The sequence below is a fragment of the Odocoileus virginianus genome, chromosome 13, assembly GCF_023699985.2.
Source record: "Odocoileus virginianus isolate 20LAN1187 ecotype Illinois chromosome 13, Ovbor_1.2, whole genome shotgun sequence".
Taxonomy (NCBI): Eukaryota; Metazoa; Chordata; class Mammalia; order Artiodactyla; family Cervidae; genus Odocoileus; species Odocoileus virginianus.
Window position 1 is genome coordinate 815,210 of NC_069686.1, and position 27,693 is coordinate 842,902.

Consider the following 27,693-nt stretch of genomic DNA (forward strand, 5'->3'; position numbering starts at 1 on the left):
CTCTCCCGCATTGCAGGCAGACGCTTTAAACCTCTGAGCCACCATCACACAAAACCTACTATAGAGAATCTCACACATTTAACTGCTGCATGAATATCATTCATTTATTAACATTATGAACACATAATGGAAAAATGCTCCCCCAAAGAGGAAGGTGAATGTTGACTGTCAAATAGGACAAAGCCGTCTTCAAGAGACAGAGATGTGGAAACTAGGTTCACAGTTGGGTTGCGGAGCCCGCGAGGACAGAGCTCATCTACGTATGTGTCGCCACAGGGGCCAGGTGCTGGAGGAGGCGGCCCAAGAACGCCTCCAGCTGCTTCTCTGATCTGTACGCGATGAGTCCTCCCTTGTTGGCCCACTGATCCACTCCCGCGGCGCCTTCGTTTCCCACGTGATACACCAACTGAGGCAAGTCAAGCCCCGCGTCAGGATTTCTTTCCAGGCATTGCTTTAAGTCCACCATGCCCCCGCCCATGGCCCTGAGGATGGCGTGGGCAGCACAGGAGTCCCACTTGAACGTGGTGTCTTCTGAGAAGATGTAAATGTCGACGAGGCCGAGCACCACACAGAGGCTCTTGTAGCCAGCCCCAGCCGCCGGGAAGACGCGCTCTCCACACACGCGCGACAACGCGCCCTTGATGGCCTCCTTTTCGCTGGTGCTGATGACAGCTGCGAACGGGTGGGAGCCTTCGGAGCTGGGCTTCTGGGTCACTTGGCTCTGCGTTTCACTGTTGCTTCTTGTAGAGACAGGAGGCAGAAGGGAATGGATGTTGGTCCCCAAGTAAGAAAGGCCCCAGTAGCACTGTCCTTTCCACCTATGGAAGAGAACGTTCAGTTTGTGGCAGCAAGTGAACACATTTGTTTTTCATTGCTCCCATGGCTTCCCAACTTGAGGTGAAAAATACATAATGCCTGAGTCTCAAGGCCTTTCAGCCGAGAGATAGTTACCAAATAGCTAATTCATTTCCAAAAGTCACACCCTGTGCCTGTTGCTGCCTGTGTTGTTGCCAGTTAGGAATGCTTTCAGTTTTTTTTTTTTTTGCATTATCACATCCATCTAGGACAGTGCTAAAATATTTGTGGGATTTCTAGCCTCTGGGAACACAGCAAAGTTTCACTGCCTCTTTTGGCATTTAAAGTTTAACGGGGGTAAAGATGAACAGATAAATAAGATTTTCAATCTGCAAATCTTTCACAATCCTGAATTTTTTTCAGTTGGTAACACCATTTCATCCTCCAATTCACTAGCGCCACTTTGGCTTTAACATCAACAAAAATGGACTCTTTTTTTTTTTGGCGGGGGGTGGGGGGGGGGGCAACAACAAAAATACCATCGATCATTTCTCAATGTTTAACTTACTATATACGCTGGATAGTTTCTTTCCAGAGAAGGAGACTGAGGCTTAGAGAATGCAAGTGCTTAAGAATGTATATCAGTGGTAGAATCTGCAATCAAACCCAGGATTTGTGCCACCAACTACTTTGCCAACCATTTCTAGGTCATGATTATGTCAACATCCAGTCCCACTGATTTTTAACTTCTTAACGACCCTTTAAAGATAACAAACACTTTCAGTTTGGTAGAAGGCAGGGAAGATGAAAAATATCAACACTGCAGAGGTGTAGTTTATGACTATTAAAGAACAAACAATTCTTAGTTGCTTGAAGCAAGTCAAAATTTAATTTAAAAGTAGTTTTACATGAGTGGGAGAAAATGTCATCTATTTCAGTAAAAAGCTGAAACCACAGGAGAAAAGCTGCTTCTACTTGAACTCTGCCAGGCTCTGGAGTCAACCCTGGCATACTCTGATCCGTAGGCTATGGATCAGGGCACCAAAGGCTGGGTCACCCTCTATGCTCTGCGAACAGTCCATGGGAGTGTGAGGAAGGAGGAGGCAGAAAAGAAAGTGATACTGACAGTTTTTTTGTTTTTATAGGGAGAAGTTCTAATCCTGGCCATACTTACTGTCTTTTCGTTAGATCATTTTCACATTTTGTTGTGAAACCCAGGATTGAAAATTAAAGGACCATTGATTCAAACATGGAGATTTCTAGTAGGAATGCCAACTGTATTGAGTCATGGGAATGTCACATGGAGAGATAATCCTGACAATAAACAAAGCTAAGGTTGTAAACTCTGAAAACCATAATATACCAAAAATATTCCATTTTTACCTGAGGGTGTTTAGGTCTTGTGACACAAAAGGCTGGTTGATGACTCCCATGAGAGGCACCCCTGTCCGTGTGTCATAGACACCAATTAAAATCGTGACGCACTGAAGTCCGCTGGGGAAGATTCCTTGGTTGGGTTTAATGTCAGCAGAACCTTTTATATACTGATAAGTCGAATCTGAAAAATGAAGCAACTGTTAGGATTCAGGTAATGATTATTTAGAAGATAATGATGAAGACCCCTATAAAACCTGTCCTAGATCATTTCTCTCTAATTTGGTAACAGCTATGGTCTAAATGCTTGTGTCCCCCAAAATTCTAACCCTCAAAAGTTGATGGTATTAGTAAGTGGGGTCTCTGGGAGGTACTTCAGTCCTCGGGGTGGACTCTCATGAATGGAATTAATGCCTTACAAAAGAGGTTCCACAGATTCTGTCTCTTCCACTTGTGTGTGTGTGTGTGTTAAGTAGCTCAGTCGGGTCTGACTCTTACAACCCCATGGACTGTAGCCTGCCAGGCTCCTCTGTCCATGGGATTCTCTAGGCAAGATTACTGGAGAGGGTTGCCATTCCCTTCTCCAGGGATCTTCCTGACCCAGGGATCAAACCCGGGTGTCCAGCATCACAGGTAGATTCTTTACTGTCTGAGTACACAGTGAAAAGATGCCAATTATGAATCAGGAAGAAGACCCTCACCTAATCATGCTGGCACTTTGATACCAGACTTCTCAGCCTCTGAAACTGTGAGAAATAAATTTATCTTGTTTAAAAGCTACCTAGTCCATGGTATCTTGTTATAGCAGCCCAAATGGACTAAGATAATAACCAATCACGTTTTACCTTTGGGTGCCACTTAGATGGAACTATTATTTGACCTTTTGTACTTTGCTCTGAAGCTGCTTGCATTTCATTTTCCCAACTATACATAAATTCTTGGAGAAAGGAGACATGTCTATAATTCCTATGGCAGCTAGCTTCCTTCCTTCTTGTGTTGTTAATCACTCAGTCATGAACAACTCTTTGTGACCCCATAGGACTGGAGTCACCAGGCTCCTCTGTCCATGGGGTTCTCTAGGCAAGAATACTAGAGTGGGGAGCCAGTCCCCTCTCAAGGGCATAACACCTTGCAAATGGTAAGAAGCACTCAAATATTCATCACCATGTCAAAATCATCTAAAAGGTAATGGCTCAGGATAACTGGGGGATCCCTTTGAGTTCTTACTAACCAGAGGACAGGTCCAACCAAGGTGGGTGGGAAAGTCTCCTTCCAGGAATCTGAATTCCATTCCATTTGAATTCCATCAGGGATGGAATTGCCTTTTTGTTTGTTTTGTCCCTCAAATTAGGAGGAAAGAGACGCTGGTGTCACAAGAGGAAGAAGCTCAGACAGTAAAGCGTCTGCCTACAATGGGGGAGACTCAGGTTCGATCCCTGGGTTGGGAAGATCCCCTGGAGAAGGAAATGGCAACCCACTCCAGTACTCTTGCCTGGAAAATCCCATGGACTAAGCAGCCTGGTAGGCTACAGTCCATAGGATCACAAAGAGCCTGGGAAAAAGAAGCTAAGGAGTGAGGTTTCTCCTTAAAAGACATACCTGCCAGCAGCTGACTGCCAACATATAGTGAATTAATACCCAGTTAAGGATGTGCGAGGCACAAGATCCAGAGAGCTAGCTAAGAGAATCAATTCAGGATAAAAACAAAACAAGGTTTCCGTTCCTCAAAACCCATAACTGAGGCTGATTTACCTTTAGGCGATAAAAGATTCTGGGAAACATTCGTAGTCTGCGTAACACTCCAATGACTGAATGTTCTACTGCTATGATTAAAGGCATTTATATCACGTATCAGCATGCTTGTAGGGGAGAGGGTGAGGGGAGTTTGCCTACTCAGCTTAATGATTGGTCCCAGTTGTACTGGGTAGACTATGCCAAGAACCTGGGGGAAAAGTGGGACTTAGACCCAGGGCATTATATTAACGGCATCATTGAGACTGGCCTACAGTTTTAAAGCAATGAACTATAGATTATGGTTCTACCATAATCATGACCAAAAAAATAACGGTAAGGTATACACAGGACTCACAAAATGACTGCTAGGAGTCGCATTCAGTTGTGTTTTGCTTGACCTGTGCAGTGGTTCTGCTTGTTTACTTACTTAACTGAATTAGGAGCCAGGAGTTAAATTGTGAGAGCTCATTAAAAATCTGGATTTGTGTTTTTATTATTTTTAAATCTGAAGATCTGCACTGTACTCCCAGATGGTGGTAATCTGCCAGAGCTGAATGTTCTTAAGATGTGTGTGTTCAATTAGTTATAGCTGCTATCATTTCATTCTTCTCTCATATTTAGCAGTCTGGCCCCTGAGGTCTTTCAAAAATGAGTTAATTCAGTTTTGTATATCTGCCTCTGTGTGTGTGTGTGTGTATACACATGTGTGTTATAAATATATATGTATATGTATATAATACACACCTCAACTCTTCATTTATTTATTTCTTTAGGCCCCAGTGTGTAGCTTGCAGGATCTCAGTTTCCCAACCGGGGGTTGAACCCAGTTGTGAGAGTTGTTTGTCATTTTAAAACTTCAAAAATTTAAAACTTCTAGGAGAGTTAAACCATACTCTCAATTTTCATTTTTCCAACACCCCCCTTCAAAAAAAGGATTACTAAGGAAAGCAAAGAGACAAAAGCAAACACTCTCCTCTGCTTACCTATAGGATCCACCCAGATTCCCAAGATGTCCTGTGGAATGCTGACCTCCACTGACTCCAGGGCTGGGTCACTGAAGAAAACATCCTGGTGGACAACCTTGGCTAAGGCCTCAGATGCCAGTTTGTTACCATTAAGGACTTTGCTGAGAAGGGCTACTGTTTCTTCCTCGGTTGGACACAGTCTCATGATAATCTTCTCCCCTAGAGTAAACACAAACTGAAGACCATTACATCTCAAGCTTCAGAGGAGAAAGAACAGGAGATTGGGAGAAGCACCTTAGATTAGGTGAGGACAACATATCCAGCCCACTCCACTATTCATTTTTTTTTTTCCTTAACACCAAAACATTTTGTATTGGGGTACATAGCCAATTAACAATAGTTCCAGGTGAACAGTGAAGGGACTCAGCCATGCATGTACACGTATCCATTCTCCCCGAAACTCCCTTCCCATCCAGGCTGGCACAGAATACTGAGCAGAGTTCCATGTGCTATGCAGTAGGTTTCCGTTGGTTATCCATTTTAAATATAGCCCATTCCACTACTCTACACTGGAGAATCCCATGGACAGAGGACCCTGGTGGACTTATAGTCCATGGCGTCACGAAGAATCGGACACAACTGAGCACCACACACACACACACACACACACACACACGATATCCAGACTAGTGTCTCCTAACCTGGCTGACCACCAGAACCGCCCAGTGGGCTTCATAAAGTCGAAGCTGATTTATTGGTCACTCAGCTACCTCACAGTGAGAAATGAATTCCAGGCACCAAAGGACCTTCTCTCCAAAAAGTTTCCATATGGACACATGCAGTTTTCTGTAACCAGTTTAAGGCAGCTCATGTTAAGAATCCTGAACCCTGAGTCTTTGATCAACAACCTTCTATGCTTTTTACCCTGTGGCTTTTAATATTCTGGAGGTCTCCCTGTTCACATTTGAATATATTGATTGAAAAGAAAAGAGTTTTTAATAAGGACACAGAAGGGCTTCCACCTCCCTTTATGATGCTGCTTTTAACTAAAAACTGTCTATGCTCCGTAAATATAAGATGACGTACATTCATCTTTAAATGTGGTAAAGCTGTAGGACTCTAAATCACATACAGAGAATAGCTCTCTGTGAAACCACTGGAAATCAGAATGTAAGCAAAGCTGCTTCTGCAATTGAAACCCCAAGTTACCAAGTCCATGTGTTTGCCATCACTTTAAAGATCCTTCTTAGACACTTGCTTCATCTGGTTTCCAACCCCCGAAGCACAAATGGGAAAAGAGGCTCTCCTACAAGTTTTACCAACAAAAAGTGACAGCAATGCAGAATATAAATTTTTAAAAGTTAAGAAAACATGGCACTTTCGGGCTCTTGAGGTATCTCAACAAACACTCCTAACTAACCTAGCCATTCCAAGAACCAGCAGCATTGCCATCACCACAGCGCCTGTTAGAAATTCAGAACCTCAGTCCCCATCCCAGACCTGCTGAGGTCTGACAAGATCCCCCGGTGACTCCTGCAATTTTGGGAAGCACACTGTGAATCTATCACAATGATGATTCTGAAACAGCAAGAATCAGTCAATTAAGTTTAATTCAAATTAAATGAGATTGTTAAAGTTGGGGAATAATGTTAATCACCACCACTTGCTGAGCAGCTACTCTAGGCTCAGTAAAAGTCATGGGTTCACTCAAAGGAGCAAATCATATCACGTTACTCTATGCGTAAAACTTACCACTGAATTCTCATCATACTTAAGGGAACGCCTTCCTTTGAACTTCCATGATCTCATCTCACCTCATCCACCAGCCCCTCCTTCACCATGGGTCTCTGCCTTCCAATATACTAAATCCATCCTCTCCTCCAGTTCTCAGGAAATGTACGTGGGATGCATTTTTGCCCCGATCATTCTAGATAAATATTACAATAACTGTTTATGATGTAGCCAAATATAGGTTTTTAAGTGTAGGATTTCTTATGGGTAAGTCGCAGGTGATTTTTTTAACCTTAAGTTTAACTGAGATTTCTCTTTCTTCTTACTGAGTGTCACAGAACTGTATCTTAATACACAGCCCATGAAATGACAAATTTTTTCCAGAGTTGATCCAGAAATTAGTTTTCTTTGTAAATATGCCTCTAGATGTTTAACTATTTGTCACATGATCTGTTTAAAGTTCACCATTTTAATCTTCTACCATTAAACAAACAAAACCCAGGCAAACTAAAAACCGCTGGCTTGTCTAAAAAAGGGTCAGAGATTTTGTATTTTTCTCTCTACCACAAGGGAACATAGGGGTCCATCAAAGGAGAATTTGGCTCACAGGAAACTGACTAGAGTTAAACCTTGGTGCTCAAATGAAGCTTTCAGGTTGTCCAGCTCCCTTACCGAGGTTCCGAGACCAGAGAAGCAGTGAGGTTGTTCAGAGACAGGGCCTCCTCTAAATTCTCAGCCTAGGTCTGGGCTACCCAAAGTGTTAGTCACTCAGTTCTACCCGACCCTGTGTGATGCCATGGACTGGGGCCCACCAGGCTTCTCTGTTCATGGGATTCTTCAGACGAGAATACTGGAGTGGGCTGCCATGCCCTTCTCCAGGGGCTCTTCCTGATCCAGGGATCAAACCTGTGTCTCCTGAATGGCAGGTACATTCTTTACTGCTGACCCACCAGGGAAGCCGTGGACTCTCCAGGAGGTCCACAAATGGGTCTACTTGGACCTGAGATTGTCTGTACATCTGTGTGGATCTGCATCCTTTGGGGGGCATCTATAACTTCCATCAGATTCTCAAGGGGCCATGCAACTTTCCCAAAGATTAAACCATTATTCAATGCTACAGAGTTCTATCTAGAATACATGTGAACTTGCTAAATAATTCTAAGATGCCACATCTCTGTCTTACGGGGCAGGTTATCCTGAAGTGCTGAATGAAGTTGAACATTCAAATATGTTATTTACATGAAAGGCCTCCAAACATTACTTTCACGTGTAAGTCGAAAATAAAAATACCATACGATAATTAAGTTATAAAAATATATTAAGATTCTTGTACTTACCCAAATCATTAGTAAATTCATTGGATTCTTCTCCAAAAATTTTTTCCCCCAAGCCTGGAAACTGAATGATTCAGAATATGACAAGAATACAAAGCAGCAACAAAAAAGTCCCATATTCATGTTCAATTCTGAATAGATTTCCACTTTATATTTCAAACTAAATAGCACAAGTAGGTCAGAAATTTGGAAGTTTACAATTCCAGAAATCAATCCAAGTGTACTAAGTGAAGTCAGATTGGTTCAGCACTTTTCTAATACCAGTAGTTTTCTAACACTTTCCTGCTCCTTTGCCCCTTTAGAAAGTCCAAGTCATGGTAAAAGTCTGGTTTCCTTATGTTCTGTTGAGTCTGCAGAAGTACTTCTAGAACTTCATCCTCCTAGAATGTTTACAAAGGAGATGTTTTAACTGCTGCTCCTACAAAGTACCCAAGTAACTTATACAAGTTACTGTTACTGCCCAAGCACCTGAGATGCTTAGTTGAGACTGGAAAGAAAGGAGCAGAGGATGACATTTAATCTTGTTTTCTGCACATGTTAAGGTATCATTAGCCATTAGGCTAGGAAGGCGATGTAGCAAAAAAGGGGAAATATTTGCCAACAACTTATGCATCAATATTTTGATGGAATGAAAAAACAAACAAAAAGAAACAAGCTAAATAGGAAACTTCTCTCATGTCTGTATGACCAGGAAGCTTTCAGACACATTTTGCTTCTGATTTTCTCTGTAGTAAAGATAATTTCTCTCAAAATATGTGCTGAATTATGGTATGAGTACAATTCTCAGGCAATGAAAGCAAGGAAATGCTTCAAATATTTGAGCTCAGTTATTCACAAATGGCCAATAGATGTAACAGTGCCCACAACTACTTGTTATTTTTAACTATTTGGAAGAACAATGCAAGCCAACACATACTGGCACTGAACCTATTGATCAAGTCATCAAAGGCTGAAGCTCCAGTCTCCCAATTTGCCTAGAGACCCTTTCTGAGGCTACAGTACATAAGAGTCACGATATTTTATACATACCAAAAGTGAGTATCATTTATGTATTCATAAATCTTGGCAGATACTTCATGAATGAACAATTGCCTGAACTTGTTATAATGCTCTGAGGCAAATATTAGCCCACAAAACTTACATTTCTAATCTAGTTGTTCAACCATCCCTTCCACCCAGCTCTCTTGATCAGTAACAAAAATAAATTTCCTTACACTGGATCCAGATAGTATAGGGCATGAAAAAGAAAACGGTCTGTAGAAATTTCAAGGGGTCATTTATTCTCTCTTCCTACCTGTGGTCAAGGACTCACTTAAATGATTCTAAACAATTCCTAACATTTTGAGAATTTCATAGAAACAATTCCAATATTTTGTAGGGCTTTCTGATGTAAAATTCTATCCTCCCAAATCTAAAAGAAAAGTAATTAGATTATTATATAAAAGGTAATATGGTATCATCAACAGCATAGACTCTGGAGCTGGTCAGCCCATGTTCAAAAACCAGCTCTAAAAAAAAACCAAACCAGCTCTACCGTTCATTCGCTGTGTAACACTAGGCAGGTTATTTAACCTCTGTGTCTCCCTTTTCTCTTCCATTACATTGAAATAGTTCTCATAAGATTGTTATGAGTTAAACTAATATATTTAAAGCCCTTAGATAAGTACTTGGCTCACAGTAAGCATTTACAAGTGCCTGCTAATGTTACTGTTTGCTATAACTGCTTATGAATATAGTTTATTTACCCTAGTCAGCTTAAAAGACCTAGAATTACAATCATTGTTAGTTACAAACAATGTTTTCCTACTAAAATAAAGAGAGACTTTAAGTCTCCAGAACCCTATGAGGCTATCACTGAGGCAACCATTAGGTAAATGACTATGTCAAAAAGTGGGACTTAATAAAAAAAAAGTTATAAAATAGTATGTTCTCATTTCTCTGGAGTTAAGTTCAACCTGCCATGCACACACAGAAGGAAAACATTCTAATATTTAGCAAAAACAGTTGTGGTTTTCTCTAGTGATAGAATTAGGAGGATTATTTTTCAACATTTAAGTTTTTCCTGTGACACACATTTTAGTAACATTGCAGTCAAAATAAGGGGGGGAAACCTAGTTGCTTATTAGAATCCATGGTGCTGGGGGGCAGGTGGTGGGGAGGAGGAGGCGAGGTATTTTATGGGGTGAAACCACAGGGGCAAATAATTTGCAATTACCTTGGCTGTGACATTCCTTACCTTGTTCTCCATATTCCCTTTGATAACTTCCTGTACCAGCACATCAGCCAAGGTCTTGAAATCAACTGCAAACTTCTTGTTCTTTTCTCCCTCTTTCTTTTCTTCTATCAGCAGCTGGAAGAGGGCTTCCTGCTGCCTGCACGCCCGGGCAATGTTGGCAGCTTTCTCAGAGACTCGGAGCAGCTCTTGGAGGATATCTGACATTTCTGAACCTGGCTGTTTGGTTGCAGCAGCCGGTGGAACAGGCACCCACCCGCTGAGCTGTCAGCTGGGAAAGTACAAGAATGTGAAACAGAAAGCAGTTCAGAGAGTGAGTCAACCTGTGAGCACGTCTGAGTGGCCAGTAGAGATCACACTCACAACCTCAGGTGGAAGCTTCATCTAAAACTTGAAACTTATCTTTCAAGATCAACATATTTATCATCTCAAATCCACTAGGCAAAGAACAGACTTCTCGAGGAAAGAAAGTCTCTAAATGAGAATCTACACTGTATTTACCAAACTCTAGACCAACAGGCAGGTGGATACACGAGCACAATGTTGAAAAGAAAAGCCAAGTTCATGCAATGACCTTTGAATGAGCACATGAGCTTGGCAACATTATTAAAGGAGTGCTCTTTCTTTCACCCTTTGGGGGAAGAAGGAAGAAGGGAAAGCGGGTTTATCCTATCAGTCTGGGAGCAACTTTCTAAAGTACCAAGCACCACACCAGCAGACACCTCAGTGTCCTGCAAGACTCTTGAAATCACACACTTGAGCTAGCAGCCCAGGTGCCCAGGTGATGTACCAACCCGCCCCCGCCTTTTTTTCTATTAAAAATGTCCCACTAGCTGTGCTACTGACAGCAAATTTAAATAATAAAATAAAGTAAAACATGCAACTTGTTGGGATTTGAAAAGTTCTGGCTTCTAAGAAGCATGCTACAGTGCCTTGACATACCTATTGGGTAAATAGCAGAGAAACATTTCTCTGTTTCAATAGTAGCTGCATTTTATTGAATGCTTTAATAATTCCTATCTCATTATTATGAGAATTAGTGTGAGGATTATCAGCCTTATTTACAGTCAAGGAAACTGCAGCTTAGAGAAGTTAAGCAACTTGTTTAGGTTACATAAGACTAAACGGCAGGGCTGAGACTCTGTCGTACACAGAAGCTCATGCTCTTTATTATCCTAACAAATACTTTACTTCTTAAAAAAAAAAAATCCTTTACTGGACTGTGGGAGCCTGACAATTAGTACAACAGTGAAGATGTCAATGCAATGGAGTTAACTGTGAACTGTCATAGCTGTGTTGTCTTAGGCAAGTCTGCTTTAAAAATCATATGCTATTTTCTTAAGATAATGGGCCAACCATCATAAGAAAATATGTCCAACCTCAATAGTAATAAATGGAAAGTGAATAAAACAATGAGACATCCCACTTCACTATTAGATGGGCAAAACTGTTTCTAAAGTTAACATTCATTCTTGCAGGTGTGGTGAAACAGGTGCTGATATTCTGCTAATGGGCATGTAAAAATGTGGGTTTGTAGAGGAAAATTTGAGAAAAATGGATCACAATCCCTAGAGATGCTATTACCTTTAGCCACTAATTCCAGTTGGCTTTATTTTGAATTAAGAAAGTTATGTTTATGTAACAAAGTTATATTTAATATTTTAAATATTTCTGCACAAGAAGGATTAGTATTATTGACTGTAGCAAAAAGTTAAAAAAATCTTAAATCCTGGAGAAATGTAGATAAACTATTATATAGTTATTAAATAATATTTTTGAAGAAATTTAATAGGAATATGTCAAAATGCTATAATGTTAAGTAAATACAGTATCACAGTATGTTCCTAATTTGTGTTTAATACACACATACACTCTGTTTATACATATGGAGAGAGAGTTTAAAAGGCTAGATGATGTTCTAATGGCAGTTAAATGTTTATCACTGTGTACTAGAATTGTGGAGGATTTTTCTCATGCTTTTCTGTAATTATCAAATATTCTACAGTAAATATATACTGTTTTTATAATAATAAGTGATATGTTAAAATGCTTTGGGACAATTAAGCACAAAGGACAAGAATGCCTCAATTCCTAAAGATAACTGTCCAAACAATGTGGTGCTATGGCAACAATGCAAATTCAGATAACAGAGATGATAGAGTTAAAAATTAAACAAAAACACCTGCCTACTTAAATGGCTTTTTCCCCCAAGGCATAAATACATTAAAAAAAAAAAATCACTTTGGTCGACAAACCTCAACATTAAGAAAAATAATTATATTAATACAGCTGAGGCATCTTGACTTAGAAATAACTTATGGCATCTATATGCTATTAATTATAAGTTTTATATAATATACACATGCATGGATACATACATATCAGTAGAATACATAAGTTCCAAGTATATAAATTCAATAATTTTGATTTCTTAGTATGCATTATATAATTATTATAAGGGAAAAGAATCAATGAACTAATAGTATCTAAGTAAATTTTTATCTTAAAAACAGCATGACGATTTTAAGGAGTCCAACTTGAAAACTTTCTAGATTAACAATCAGTGTGTGTGCACATGTGTGCATGTGCATGCTCAGTCATGTCTGACTCTTTAAGACCCCATGGACTGTAGCGCATTATGCTCCTCTGTCCATGGGATTTCCCAAGCAAGAATACTGAAGTGGGCTGCCATTTCCTCCACTATGAGATCTTCCTCACCCAGGATTGAACCCACATCTCTTATGTCTCCTGCATTGGCAGGCAGATTCTTTACCCTTAGATTAATACCAGTAAGGAATTCCCTGTTGGTCCAGAGATTAGGACTCCATACTGCTGAAGGCCCAAGTTCAATCCCTGGTCAGGAAACAAAAATTCCACAAGCCACACAGTGCGCCAAAAGAAATAAAAGCCTCCATCCCATGCATATTATTAAAAAATACCAGTAGTGTCTATTTTACTCCACTTTGTTAAAACCGATTAGCTTTTTAAAAACAAACACTGTACCACCACACTGCTGAATAACCAAAAATCTCCCCCTATGATGTCCTCAGAACCCAAGTGAGTTACACAGGTTACAAGCTCCAGGCACCACCACCACCCTTCTCTTCACATAGAAAACTCACCAATCTAGTCCTGATAAGTTTCTATACAGCAGCTGAGAGATCTGGTATTTCTCCCCTTTGAACCTGATCTTTATTTGCTCAATAATGAGTATTCTCACATCACCTGAGCAGAGCAACTTGACCAATGGGGGAAAAAATTCAGCTCTAAACTTCAGTCCCATAATTAACAGTGGCACAGATTTTCAGAATTCATCATAACACAGTAAATCAGGTTTTCAGTTCCAAAGTTATCCCAGCACTCAACCTTAACCACCCTTTCTTCTGAACCTGGAAACACTGGTATCTTATCAAGCTCCAGGCTGAACACCCAGTTTCAGCTCAGGACAAGGCTTTCTGTAAGCCACCCCCAGAACGTCTTTAGCTCCAGCGTCCTAGCCGCCTTAAAGAAAAAAAAAAAATCTCCCAGGTATCATCATCTACACCAAGACTTCCTAATTAATTTGCATAGCTAGCGGGTCGCTTTCTGGCTGACTGGGCCGTTTTGTCCAAATGAACGAGGCCCCGCCCTCTGTGCGCGTTAACTGCTTCCGGGTCTCTCTCTGTCCTCAACTCAGTTCGCTCTGCAGGCCGCAGCACTCAGGGCGTACTGGACAACGTGCCCTCAGTTTGAAGGACTCAGCTTGAGAGAAACTGTCTTAAAAGAAACTGAGTTGTACATCCAATACAGAATTTCTTAGAGCTTCTTAACAGCTCATATTAACACTTATGGAAATTCATTTAGATGATTTTAAAAAGGAAGTTTATATACTCATGACCCTGACCTAAATTAGCTTTATTGAAACATTTCAAATACTTTAAGTGAAAATTATTATAGACTCATGATAAGTAAGCAATTGCATTTACCATAATTTAATAGCCTTGAATATAGAAGAAATTCCCCAGGATTAGTGGTTAATGGGTGTTCTGAGAACCACATGTTAGAATTACCTAAGGTGTCTACTACAAGACAGATTTCTGGGTTCCATCCCAAGTTAGCGAGTCAGAATCTCTGGAGACAGGGCCCAGGAATTTGTACGTCAGCTTCCTAGATGATGCTAAACACTGAGATGTAATAGCTGCTGTTCTTAAGGCTGTTCATTCTTCTTTAATACTACACTGGTAATTTCAGTGGGGCTGAGGTATCTTGGTGGAACCATGTGCTACCAGTTATCCACGCACAGAGAAAGACCCAAGCTAAAATAATAACAGCCAATAGTATTAGGTGCCTACTTTATGGCAGGCATCCTTCTAGGCACTTTACATACATTAATTCTCACACAACCCTACAAAGAAAATACTATTATTTCTATTTTAACTGATGAAGAAACTGAGGCACAAGAGGGTGAAGTAATTTGCCCAAAATCACACAGGTGGGAAGTGGCTAGGACAAGATTCAAGCCCAAGTAAACCGGTAGAAACCCACCCTGTAAGCCAGTGCTCTAGCCAATAAAATCCTTTCATAAAGTGTTAGCTGTCAACTAAGGGAAGAAATGAGCAATCACGGGATAAATAATTACTAGACTATTATTATAAGGTGCTTTATATAGCAAAAAGAGAGAAAAACACATACCTACCTGATAGCTGTCAGTGGTCTAACTGTCAAAAAAAAAAAAAAATCATGCTTTGATACTCATTTCCTCTCTTCTCTCAGGAAAATCTTTTCTCTAGCAGATCCTCAGTCTCAATGTAAACCATCTTTCCTGGAGAGTAAAAGCCCTTCTATGTTCTACTGAGGTCTCAGCTGGCTATCTTGACATGAAGGGTGAGGTGGGGGTGTCAGCTTATGCCGAAACATCTAATTCCTCAAGCACTTGTTGGCTAGGGCTACCCTAAGTAGGTGCCACAGACCGGGTGGCTTAAACAACAAATTTATTTTCTCACAGTTCTGGAGACTGGAAGTCCAAGACGGGCAGAGTTGGTTTCCCCCGAAGCCTCTCTCCGTGACTTGCAGATGGCCTTTCCTCTGTAGATGAGCATCCCCAGGTGTCTCTTGGTCTCTTTATAAAGATTCCAGTCAGACTGAATTAGGGCCCACCCATGTGACCTCACTTAACCTTTACTGAGCTAAGCTAAAGGCCCCTTCTCCAAATACAGTCACACTATGAGGTATGGGGAAGATAGGGCTTAGAGGAATAAGCTTCAGCCCAAAGAGAGCTTGATAATCTCAGCAAATACCATCCCAATCTATTCCTTTGTCTTCTGTTTTCTGGCCAGAGAAGTGGGGCAGGGTTCTTTTTCCTGTTTATGTGGTCAATAACTTTAATTCTGTGAGATAGTCTTTCCCACTAGAAGCCACTCACTTTTACAGCCAAATCATTAATGGTCAATGAACACTGAAATACTCCTAAGCCTTATTTTGTGACAACCCATTTCAAGTCACATTTGAGCAGAAAAGGTTTAAAGAAGTTATATTCTTCACTACCCCAGACCAAATGTATATCTACATGTTTACATAAGATCGTGTCACAATGCCGCATAGAAAGTCTCTTTAGTTTCTATGGGATTTTCACATCTATTAGAGAAACACTGAATAAACTGAGGTAGGTCAATTAGAAAGGAAAAAAAAAAAACCTTAAGATTCTTCATGGATGCCCAAATCTCTCTACAAAGACAAACCTCAGTGTTAATTTCTGACCAGATGTTTAAAAATCATATCTGAATAATATACTCATAGTTCAGATGGGATAATCAGTATAATGGGAAAGACACAGGCTTTGGAATCAGACAAACCTGGGTTGCAAACCAGGGCTCTGCCATCAATTAGCTGTGTGGCATTAGGTAATTTACCCACCCCTCTTTATCTGCCATATGGAGACAATACTTCTCTTGCGGGACACGCCCCCAGAGTCATAAGAAACCACACATGCTTAAAGGAGATCAAGCACAGAGCCTCACACGTAGTGGAGACGATCTTCCCAGCCCAGGGGTCAAATGCGAGCCCAGGGGTCAAATGCATGTCTCTAAGTCTCCCACATTGGCAGGCAAGCTCTTCACCACTAGGGCCACCTGGGAAGCCCGTAACAAATGACAGCAATGACTATTAAATACAGTTTCACAGAACTCACAGCCACAGTCCTTACTTGAAAAATAAGAGATTGGCAGCTCTGTATGGGTCACTGAAATCTTTTCTGAAAATTTACTGCTCTATTAAATCCCAAAGGCTGGAGTCTACTTGTAATTATTTGAATGACCCAGAAAAAAGTTTCTTTATGAAGGCCAGATCTGATTGCTTTGGTTTCTGGGCGTCTGGGTAGAAACCTTGGCTCCTGGATGCTGAAGACTGCTGTGGCTTCATGGTAGACTATCTACAGATGGCTCAGGAGGGTCATTATTCTGTCAAGGGGTTATTTTGTCAGGAAATCTATAGAGATTCTAAGGCCAACGGTGTCTGTTCTTGTGTGAGGAGGCTGGTTGTAGCGGAAGCTGGCCATGCCCTTGTGTTGTTCATGATGACAGAAGTGTGACAAAATAGATAAGGGCATCAACAAAACAGAAATGCTTGCTAATGAATAGGCAAGTAGGTCAGAGCATTTCTGTTGACAGTCATTTCTTCCTGCAGATAATCCACTCCTTTTATAGAGCCCACATTCTTGCCCATTAGACAATTTCACCCCATTTGCACCACTCATAACTTGAATTCACCCTTTCATTCATCCCTGGAGGACTGGCAATTTGAAATGACTGTGTGGTGGCCCTGACTGACTGCTATTGCTGTTGGGGAAAACAGCTCAACTTCCATGAAATACCTGGGTGTTTTACTACAAGTGTTTTTGGTGACCTCTCACGGGGTGCAGCTGTCCAGGACTCATGCTGGGTGGGCACATGCTGAGGCTGGCCAAAACTCTATTTAGCTCACATTGCTCTTGAAGGGGGAACAGAGGCTTTGTTCCTGATCCCCTTCCAGCTTAGGGTTGCTTCAGGGAGTAGTTTAAAGAATGGAAGCTGCCCTAGCAGAAAGGATGGTGTACAGAAGTGAGCCCACATAGAGGGGCTCAACTGGATCAACCGATGATGGCGAATGTGCAATTTGCTAATAGCAGCCTCCCCTGCAGATGGAGATTGCAGCCATGAAATTAAAAGACGCTTACTCCTTGGAAGGAAAGTTATGACCAACCTAGACAGCATGTTAAAAAGCAGAGATATTACTTTGCCAACAAAGGTCTGTCTAGTCAAGGCTATGGTTTTTCCAGTAGGTATGTATGGATGTGAGAGTTGGAATATAAAGGAAGCTGAGGGTCGAAGAACTGATGCTTTTGAACTGTGGTGTTGGAGAAGACTCTTGAGAGTCCCTTGGACTGCAAGGAGATCCAACCAGTCCATCCTAAAGGAGATCAGTCCTGGGTGTTTATTGGAGGGACTGATGCTGAAGCTGAAACTCCAATACTTTGGCCACCTGATGCGAAGAACTGACTTACTGGAAAAGATCCTGATGCTGGGAAAGATTGAAGGTGGGAGGAGAAGGGGACAACAGAGGATGAGATGGTTGGATGGCATCACTGACTCAGTGGACATGGGAGTTGGTAATGGACTGGCAAGCCTGGAGTGCTGCAGTCCATGGGGTTGCAAAGAGTCAGACACGACTGAGCAACTGAACTGAATTGAACTGAACACTAGAAACAACCCAAGTGACCATAAACAATAAAATGAAGTAAATTGAAGCAGACTTACAGAAGAAAATACTGCACAGCAGTGAGAATCACTGAACTACTGCTTTGGGCAATAACATGGATTTATTTCACAAAGACACACTGCTGAGTGAAAGAAGTCAGACACCAAAAAAAAATACACTGAGCAATTTAATTTAGTTGATGTTCAAGAGAAAGCAAAACTAACTTATGGTGTTAGAAGTTGCAATGGGGGTTACCCTTGGAGAAGGAGGAGGGATTACTTACTGATGGGGGTAAATGATGGGGCCTTTAGGCATTGGGAACGTTCTGGATTTGAGTGATGTTTATGTGGGCGGATTGACTTTGTGTACACGCATCAAGCTACACACTTAGGCCTTGTGTACTTTTCTGCATGTATTTCTAATTGAATAAAAGTTTTTAAAAGGGTGTGTGTGTACAGAGAGAGAGGAGAGTCCATGGGACAGCTGGCTCCTCCAGGAGCCGTGCCTGACCCTCCATCTTTTGTACCAGGGCCATGGGAGAATGCAGGCAGGCCTGATCTCTTTCCCAGCCCTCCAACACACTATACACTGGTTTGCTTCCCTGTACTCTGTCTGGCAGATTTAAATGTGTGTGGTTTCTTATGACTCTGAGTGCATACTCAAGCTGAGAACTCTACTGATCACACCTGTGCTGAATGAATTCCTGCTTAGCTGGTAACAAAATCCTGAGCTGAAAGATTGACAGTGGGAGAAGGGCAACAGTAGTTGGAGGCATATGAAGGACATAGTTGTAATACTAACCTGGAGTGTAGCATCCATGTGGTTGCAAAGTCAGACACGACTGACATGACTGATTACTGAACCTACAACTCAACTGAGCATCCAATAGTAAAGAATCTGAACTCCAGAAGAATCACTGCAAGCATGACACTGAACTACTGCTTTGCAATACTAGATTTACTTTCACAAAGCACACGAACTGTATGATAAATCTGAATAGCACCAAAAAAATAATACACTGAGCATATTTAATTTATTATCAAGGAAACCAAAACTAACTTTAATGCTCTTAGCAAGTTCTAACTGGGTTTACCCTGAAGTACTATATTATTTACTGATGGTAAATGAGGCCTTAACATTAGTTTAATTTCTTGGATTTAGTGAGTTTATGGGGATTGTACTTATTTGTGGTAAATTAACTAACATCTTATTTATTTTGCATGTTTTTATTGATAAACATTTGTAAAATTGAGATGTACCATGGATTACATGTATGTCCATCCCTGGTCCCCTCCACCGTGCCTCGCACCCCCCCTCTGGTCCATCCCAGTGCAACAGCCGAGCACTTTCCACTGCAACCCAACACTGGGCTGGTGATCTGTTTCACCTAGATAATATACATGTTTCGATGTTGTTCTCTTTGAAACATCCCAACCCTGCCTTCCCAGAGTCACCAAGTCGTTCTATAATCTGAGTCTCTTTTTCTCTGTTTGCATATAGTTATCATTACCATCTTTTACTAAATTCCACATCATTGGTTAGTATACTGTAATGGTCTTTATCTTTCTGGCTTACTTCGCTCTGTATAATGGGCTCCAGTTTCATCCATCTCATTAGAACTGATTCAAATGAATTCTTTTTAATGGCTGAGTAATATTCCATGGTGTATATGTACCACAGCTTCCTCATCCATTCGTCTGCTGATGGGCATCTAGGTTGCTTCCATGTCCTGGCTATTATAAACAGTGCTGGGATGAACACTGGGGTGCATGTGTCTCTTTCAGATCTGGTTTCCTTGGTGTGTATGCCCAGAAGTGGGATTGCTGGGTCATATGGCAGTTCTATTTCCAGCTTTTTAAGAAATCTCCATACTGTTTTCCATAGTGGCTGTACTAATTTGCATTCCTACCTCTTCCCATTCTTCAAACAGTGTTGACAGATAGGCCTGTTTCTGGGCTGATCAGTCTATCTCACCCTAGCCCTACTGAGGCTGCTCTTGGACCACATTAGCCCACATTTTTGCTCACTGATGGGGCTCAAAGCAATAGATCACAAAGATAGCCTCTATCCTCAAATGTTATTTGGGTAGCTTTTAAATGGGAGCTTGTGCTAAAGTAGTGTTTTCCAAATGAGTAAGATCAAGAATTAACTGAAACATTCATTAAAAATATAGTTTTAGACTTCCCCTGGAGATATTGATCCAGGAGATCTGGGTTGAGAAGAGGGAATGTCACTCAGCTATTTTTATTCGACAATTTAAGGAAACACCAGGTTCAACCATCAGCGATGTCTCTCACTGGGTATTCAGAAGCAGAACAGGGAAAAGCTATTAGCTACTGCAAAAATACCTTGGTTGGCTAAGGGTCAACTATATTGACTTTTTTTGTAACAAAAATTAAGTGCTGGAAAAAAGCAAGTAGATCTACATAGTAAGTATTCCACATTAGCATAATATTGCCATTGAAATATAGATGTCAATGTCTTCTCAGAATGCACTTGAAAAGTATGAAAAATATTCCATTTAGAAATACTTTTAAATTTGATAGTGACTCCTTTTTACCCTCTCCTCCAGAGTTAGAAACATTTTCACTAAATATAAGCTCTTTTCTATCTTCTACCTTCCAACTACACATTTAAACTTCTATATGCTAAAAGATGTTTTTAGCATACCACTGAGCTGTCAGAAATGAAACCTGAAATCATATAGACTATTAAAAAGAACAAAGAAAGTAGATTCAGTGTAGCTATCTTAATTGTGGGAAAAAATAAAAAAATTTAAAATTTAATGCATAATTCAAGGCAAAAAGAAAAGACACAACAAGAATGGCTTGTAAAAAGAATCTTTTCCAGCAGAATATTAGTTTGGTAGCTGTTAATCCTATTATTAATCTTGTTGTTTTTCAGCAGCTAAGTCGTGTCTGAGTCTTTTGCAACCTCATGAACTAGCACACTATGCTCCTCTGTCCTCCATTGCTCAAATTCATTTCCATTGAGTTAGTGATGCTATCTAACTGTCTCATCTGCTATCAGTCCCTTCTCCTTTTGCTTTCAATCTTTCCCAGTATCAGGGTCTTTCCCAATGAGCTGGCTCTTCATATCAGGTGGCCAAAGTATTGGAGTTTCAGCTTCAGCCCTTCCAATGAATATTCAGGGTTGACTTCCTTTAGGATTGACTGGTTTGATCTTGCAGTCCAAGGGACTCTCAAGATTCTTCTCTAGCACCACAGTTCGAAAGCATCAATTCTTTGGCACCCAGCCTTGCTTATGGTACAACTCTCACATCCATACATGACTACTGGAAAGACCGTAGCTTTGACTGTATGGACCTTTATCGGCAAAGTGATGTCTTTGCTGTCTAGCTTTGTCATAGCTTTCCTTTCAAGGAGTAAGGTCTTTTAATTTCACAGCTGTAGTCAACATCCACAGGGATTTTGGAGCACAGGAAAATAAAATGTTACTACTTCCACTTTTCCCCCTTCTACTTGCCATGAAGTGATGGGACTTTATGCCATGATCTTAATTTTTTGAATGTTGAGCTTTAAGTCAGCTTTTTCACTCTCCTTTTCACCTTCATCAAGAGGCTCTTTAGTTTCTCTTCACTTTCTCCCATTAGAGCGGTATCATCTGCATATCTGAGGTTGCTTTCTCCATGCATATCATTAATCTTATTAATCCTCAAATCCATTTTTAATGTTTCATTTTGAATGTAACATTTTTTAGTCATTTTATCTTTTCTTCTGAACTTTGCCACACTTCCTTTTGGCACCAACTCACTTAACACTTGCTTTTTATGGTCTATATAGCCATGTTTAGGCCACAGGCGAGCTTGTTCTTAGGCTCTGCCTGGACTTTAACCAACCAGGTATAAAACCTTAGTCACATGAGTAAGCTCTCAGGGACTTGTTTTCCTCATTTTTGTAAACATAAAAAAGGAAAAGAAAGTAAGGACAGAGAGGTTGGAGGAGATGATTTCTATGGTCTGTTCCAGTTCCAAATATTCTGACTTTTTAATTAATTATCCACTTTCCAGATAAAAGAGGTGGGGAATATTATTCAGCCTTAAAAGGAATGAAATTTTCTGGCATATGCCTCAATATGCATGAACCTTGGAAATATTATCCTAATTATAAGAAGAAGTGAAGTGAAGTCGCTCAGTCATGTCTGACTCTTTGCAACCCCATGGACTGTAGCCTACCAGGATCCTCAGTCCATGGGATTCTCCAGGCAAGAATACTAGAGTGGGTTGCCATTTCCTTCTCCAGGAGATCTTCCAGACCCAGGGATCGAACCCGGGTCTCCCTCATTGTAGGCAGACGTTTTACCATCTGAGCTACCAGGGAAGCCCAATTATAAGGAGCCAGGCTTAAAAAAACAAGTATTGTATGATCCCATTTATATGAGGGACCCAGAATAGTTAAATTCATAGAGACAGAAAGTAGAATAGTGGTTACCAGGGCTGGGAGAATCTGGCAATGGGGAGTTATTGTTTAATGGATCCAGAGTTTCAATTTGGGATGATAGGAAAGTTCTGGAGATGGATAGTGATGATGGTTGTATAACAGTGGAAATGTACTTAATGCAAAAGAAATGCACACTTGAAATCGGTTAAAATGGTAATTTTATGTTATATGTATTTAACTATGATTTTTAAAGAGTAAAACACAAAATTACAAGTTAAAAAAAACATACATTTCAAAAGCTTTTGATGTTTATCATCAACCTAACAAGGAAGGGCATAATAAATATTGTTGGTTGAATGAAAAAAAAATAGGTTGGGGAGAAGTCATGAAAATTAAGTTGAAAAAGAGCATTAGGCTCTTTGCCTTGTATTTGATTTTACACTGAATCACACCGTGTTGTGTGGCATACAGGATCTTAATTCCCCAACCAGAGATTGAACTCATACCCCCTGCATTGGGAGCAAGGAGTCTTAACCACTGGACTGCCAGGGAAGTGCCCATACTGGTTTTTATACTTAAATTGTGTTTCTGGGTTACAGTGGTTTGGGTTAGTGAACCTTATGAAGAAGGCCTAAGCCCCTGACCCCAATTCTAATTGTTCTCTCTCTAATAGGTTTTAAATTCCTGAGAGCAGGACACACAATTTTTTCATCTCCTCATGATACACAGTGGGAATTCTGTGATTTAACTGACTGATATCATTCCTGATATCAATATCATGTTTATTGAGATAAACATGTTTAAAAGGATTTTATTGCACTAAGATTAATCTGTAAGGGTTTATTCATTATGTAAATTTTAGGATTATAACTGTGAGGAAACATGATTCAAAGGAGTTCTTAACACAACATTTTAGAAGATGGTTATTATTTATTTCTGCAGTGATAAATTACATGACCTAAAGTATATTCTCTGAATATTATAGCAAGAAAGCAAAGATCACAGATCACATTATGTGTCATTTTGGAAGACTGGGTTTCTGGCAGCCTATATCTTATCATTATACTTCCATTTTGTAGAGGTGAATGTTATTTTTAACAGATATTTAAGGAACACAAAGAAATAGCACCTTTTACTTGAAAAGGTCAAAATACTAAAAAGATATAAAAGGTTCATTAAAGCCACTTCAATATATTAACATACTAAATGTGCTTGCATTCTTATTAATCCTGAAACCACAGGTAATTGTCTAAGCTGGTTAATATTTATCTTCTTGATCTCATTTTTCCATTTCTATTTCCCTCATTTTTTGCTATTCATGGAAGCTTACAGTCAGCCATATTTTAAAAACAGATCTTTCATGATTCCCAGATCAAACTGAGATTATATGGGATTATATGTCATTCTGTCAAACTCCAAGGAGTTAACTAGAGGGGTTTTCTAGAACTTGGGAGATAAGATCCTGTTTTTGTAACTATTGATAATTTAAAAATTTTAAGTACATTAGGATTACCTTAACCATATTAAATAACATTTTCCTTTAGTCATTTGAATTTAATCCTTTGCTATTTATTACAGCTCTCATTACTATCAAGGGAAACCTACCATCATCACTCTGTAAAGAAAAGGACAAATTTAAGTATCTATTGATAAAGTTAGCAAATACATTAATTTAAACTTGGATAATTAAGAGATTTTAAATACTGAGTTGATTAAAATGAAAACAAGAAAGCAAGGAACCCTTTTCCACCTTTCAAAAAGAAGAAACGAATACTTTCCATGTGGTAATTCATGTGAATGAATTCTTTTATAGATAATTAACATTTTACTTTGTCAATTTGTTTTTATATATAATTAACCACATTTTATGCCCAAGTTTTTTTTTTTTATCTTTTTTTAGATGATGTTGGGTCATTTTAATAAAAGTTATAAAAAAGTTACTAAAATTTGCATGTTGGTCTTGCCTGATTAGGAACACAAAAGCAGTAACAAATAAGGCTGTTATATGAAAGAGAAATGATGGGGTACAATGTTTTGCTGTGGATTACTTTCACAGTAACCTGCACTAAATATCCATTAATAAAATGCTCTTATAACATTAAAGAACTTGAATTAAGATTGCGTATCACAAAAAAGAGACTGAATATGTAAAAATCTTTGCTAAATTCAATCACCTTGGAAGGCTTGACTAAAAGTGATATAAAAGTTTCAGATTTCCTCAATGTGTGACATTATCACATTAGCAAAACCACAGCTTCCATTTATGCCCATGTTATCTTCAGGAATGCTAACAGATTATATCAGCAACAGTTATTGCCCATCTGTGATTTCCAATCTTGCCTTTTTTGTTTGTTTTGGTTTGTCCTTTTAAATTTTTATCATTTTGACCTATTTTAAGTATCTTCTTTCCCTTAGGAATTTTGATTCAGGAAATCCCAGGTGGCAAACTGGAAGTCTTTTAAAACCAATGCTATCCTCCCTTCCTCTCAGGTGCCCTCTAGTCCCCAGGTAATTTTGAAAATTAGACAAGTTTGGGGACTACAACTCACCAATCATGAGAGATGAGAAACAAAGTACCCTCGGCTCTCCCTTTATCTCTAAACTCCAAATCAAACAAAAACATCAATCTAGAGAGTTTCATTTGCTTCATTAATTCAAGCAATTAATTATGCTTAAGCAATTAATGCTTAAGCAATTAAAGATTCAAAATATTTTAACAAGGACATTTATTGAGGACACATATCTAGAAAAATTTCATATATATAGCATCCTCACACTTAATAAATGAAGACACATGGTTTTATTAATCACTTTATAGAACACCATTATCTCAGGCAATTTGTCTACAAAATGAAATGGATTAAGACATACTCTAATTGGTATTAGAGACAGAAATAAAAGCAGAAATAAATATATAATGAATACTGTATAGTTTTTGTTGAACAGGCCTTATATTTCAAATTAGACATGATCTTTTTTTTCAGAACTACCACAAGTATAGCTGTAATTTAAATCTATAATGAGACATTTCACATTAAAGAGTATGTGTCCAAGCTGCAATTTCCAACCAAGTGGTGATTTAGTCCAAAAGCTTGAAAAGAAATGGTAGCTTATTCTATGAAAAAATAAATTGTAACTTGGTGCATTTTACGTAATCTTCTTCATGACTATGACTAAGAACTAAGTTTGAGTAGTTTAAAAATCCACAAGAGCTTAAAAGTAGATTCTAAGAATACAAACAAATATCTGCCTCGAAAAAACGAACTCTTCTATTACCTTTCTCCCCCTAATAATCCCTATTTTAAAAGGTAAAAAAATTAGGTCACTTAGCTAAGTCATCAGTCAATAGTGGTTCGGTAGATTATTTTCATCATTAAACTATTATCAGGCTAAGTAGGCCTGATCCTTATCAACTTCTTTGGTTTTTAAAGCTAGGAGTCACAGGAAAAAAGTTTAAAAAAGGTTTTATTCAACATGTGGGATGCACTCAAGAGATCTATCCACACAGCGGATAATCTATCTATTAACCCACTGTTCTGTGTAAGTGAACGCATTCACACAGCGGGCAAACCTCTGCTTATTCAACGCTTAAAGTAGCTTTAAAACAGAAAATCCCCCCAATACGCTAATCATTTCTATGTATTCTTCATGAATGTAATAAATAATCTAGGGTGTGTTTTTTTTTTTTTCATGCTCTTAACATGTCTTAACAAGATACTTAAATCGGCCAAACCCATGTTAACTATTTCGCCCTCTACTCCGGTCACACCAAATAACCATGTACATCTCACAAAACCGCCTTTCAAAATGCAGGGGATTAAAAGCAAGAAGGCAAAGACTTCTAAATATAGTCCCTTCATGTTTATTTTACCCTCATCTTAGGTCACTAGCTGCAGCCAACAGCGATGGACACTTGGAAGCATCTCTCAAAGCAAAACGAAGGGGCGCTTGACAGCTCCGCCATCTACCTGTTGAATCCGGGCCACTGCGCTCGGCTACAGTCAGATCAGCTTCTACGACTTAAAAATGCTAATGATCGAATTAAAAAAAAAAAAAAGTTGTCTGCCAGTCTTTCTTCCTTCCGTCTATTTCTTTCGGGCAGTTTCTGCGGAACCTGGGGAGGACTCGCGAGCTCCTCCGCCCGGCTGGTAGCAGCAGCGAGCGGGCCGGGCCGGGCCGGGCGGCGGGCTCGCTGCAGCGGACAGAGGTCATCACAGGCCGGGCGGAGAGGCAAGGCGCCCTCCCAGCCCAGATTAACTCACCTACCGTGCGGAGAGGCGATGGCTGCGTGCTGTTCTCCCAGCCGGGAGCCCAGATCCGAGCAGGAAGGGAGGTTGCGGCGCCGGGGCGAGGGGCGCGTAAAGAGGAAAACGTCTTACCTAAGCCGGGATGCGGAGCCCAGAAGGAGGCTGCAGCCTTTCCCTCCAGAAACGGAAGAGGCGGGGGAGGAGGAGGCGGAAAATGCGGAGGAGGAGGTGGCCGGGTGTGCGAGACTAGCGAGGGGCGCCGGGCGTCCGGCCGCCGGCGCGGCTCCAGGGCGCCGGGCTGGGAGCGCGGCGGTGGTCGTCTGAAAGCCAGGCGCGGCCGGGCGGCGCGCGGCCTCGCTCGGCCGGGGATCGCAGACCGCAGCATCCGCCAAGCCGCCGCCCCCTCGCGTCCCCCGGGGCCGCGGCGTGGAAAGGCGCGGTGACGCCTCGAGGCTCCCGGGGCGAAGCGGGCATCCCACGCCTGCCTGCCCGAGTCTGCAGCGTCACAAGCGGAGCGTGATGATTCAGAGGGAGGGGAGTGCCAGCAAGGGAAGGGCTCCAGGGTCACCTAATCCACTGCTATTGTTTGGTTCTTGCAATCGCCCACAAATTCGGTTTTGGTATCTTCCTTCTCCATTCTTCCGTCCTCTTTTTTTTGGTGAGGATTATGGGTTTAACGAACGGGTTGGCAGCTGTGAAGATGGACTTCCTGCGAGTGACAATAGGGTCCCATTGTTCTACTAGAAATGTCAAGCGTGCGGGCTGTTCCGCAAACCCTCGCAGCCTCTTCTGGGCTCTTGACTTACAAGGTGTGGGCCTAAGGCCACCTTGACCGGAAGCACGCCGTGGATAGGAAACTCTTCTCTCTCTTTAAACTATGGGATTCAGCATACTTTAAGGATGGTTTCGAATGGTGGGTGGAGATTGGAATGAGTGGTGACCGGGAGAAGGGTAGACATTTTTAAAGGGCTACAGTTTTGATTAGAAGGAGTCTGGCCTGCAGCCCAGCAGGCTGGATGTGGTTAGTGAGCACGCTGGGCCTTCTAAAGCCCTTCACACATCCTGTCACTTCATGGCACACCTAAGAAATGGTCTCGTCTGCAGGACCCCAAATAGCAAACAGGAGGCTGCTCATGTAGGAGGCACTGGGCCCTTCCACCTAGGAGACCA

At 40.6% G+C, this 27,693-nt stretch overlaps 1 protein-coding gene across 5 annotated transcripts; it reads right to left on the reverse strand.

Moving 5' to 3' along the window:
• Positions 1-83: 83 nt before the first annotated feature.
• Positions 84-27,307, reverse strand: INPP1 (inositol polyphosphate-1-phosphatase). Of its 5 annotated transcripts, none has more exons than XM_070475856.1 (6): positions 26,656-27,307; positions 10,170-10,437; positions 7,937-7,997; positions 4,887-5,087; positions 2,179-2,353; positions 84-818 (listed from the first exon to the last, which is right to left on the reverse strand). In XM_070475856.1, the coding sequence occupies exons 2-6, from the start codon at positions 10,371-10,373 to the stop codon at positions 257-259; spliced, it is 1,203 nt and encodes a 400-aa protein (XP_070331957.1). In that variant the 5' UTR covers positions 10,374-10,437; positions 26,656-27,307; the 3' UTR covers positions 84-256. The 5 variants fall into 5 exon arrangements, with proteins under 5 accessions (XP_070331957.1, XP_070331960.1, XP_070331958.1 ...); XM_070475859.1 differs by lacking the exon at positions 26,656-27,307 and adding an exon at positions 26,543-26,648; XM_070475857.1 differs by lacking the exon at positions 26,656-27,307 and adding an exon at positions 26,539-26,648.
• Between the last annotated feature and the right edge of the window lie 386 nt (positions 27,308-27,693).

Coding starts and splice junctions, on each gene's coding strand:
- INPP1 (XM_070475856.1), bottom strand. CDS start 10,373: ATGTCAGATATCCTCCAAGAGCTGCTCCGAGTCTCTGAGAAAGCTGCC. Junction 7,998..10,169: donor AAGGGAATATGGAGAACAAG/GTAAGGAATGTC, acceptor TGAATCATTCAG/TTTCCAGGCTTGGGGGAAAA. Junction 2,354..4,886: donor AATCTGGGTGGATCCTATAG/GTAAGCAGAGGA, acceptor TTCATTTTTCAG/ATTCGACTTATCAGTATATA.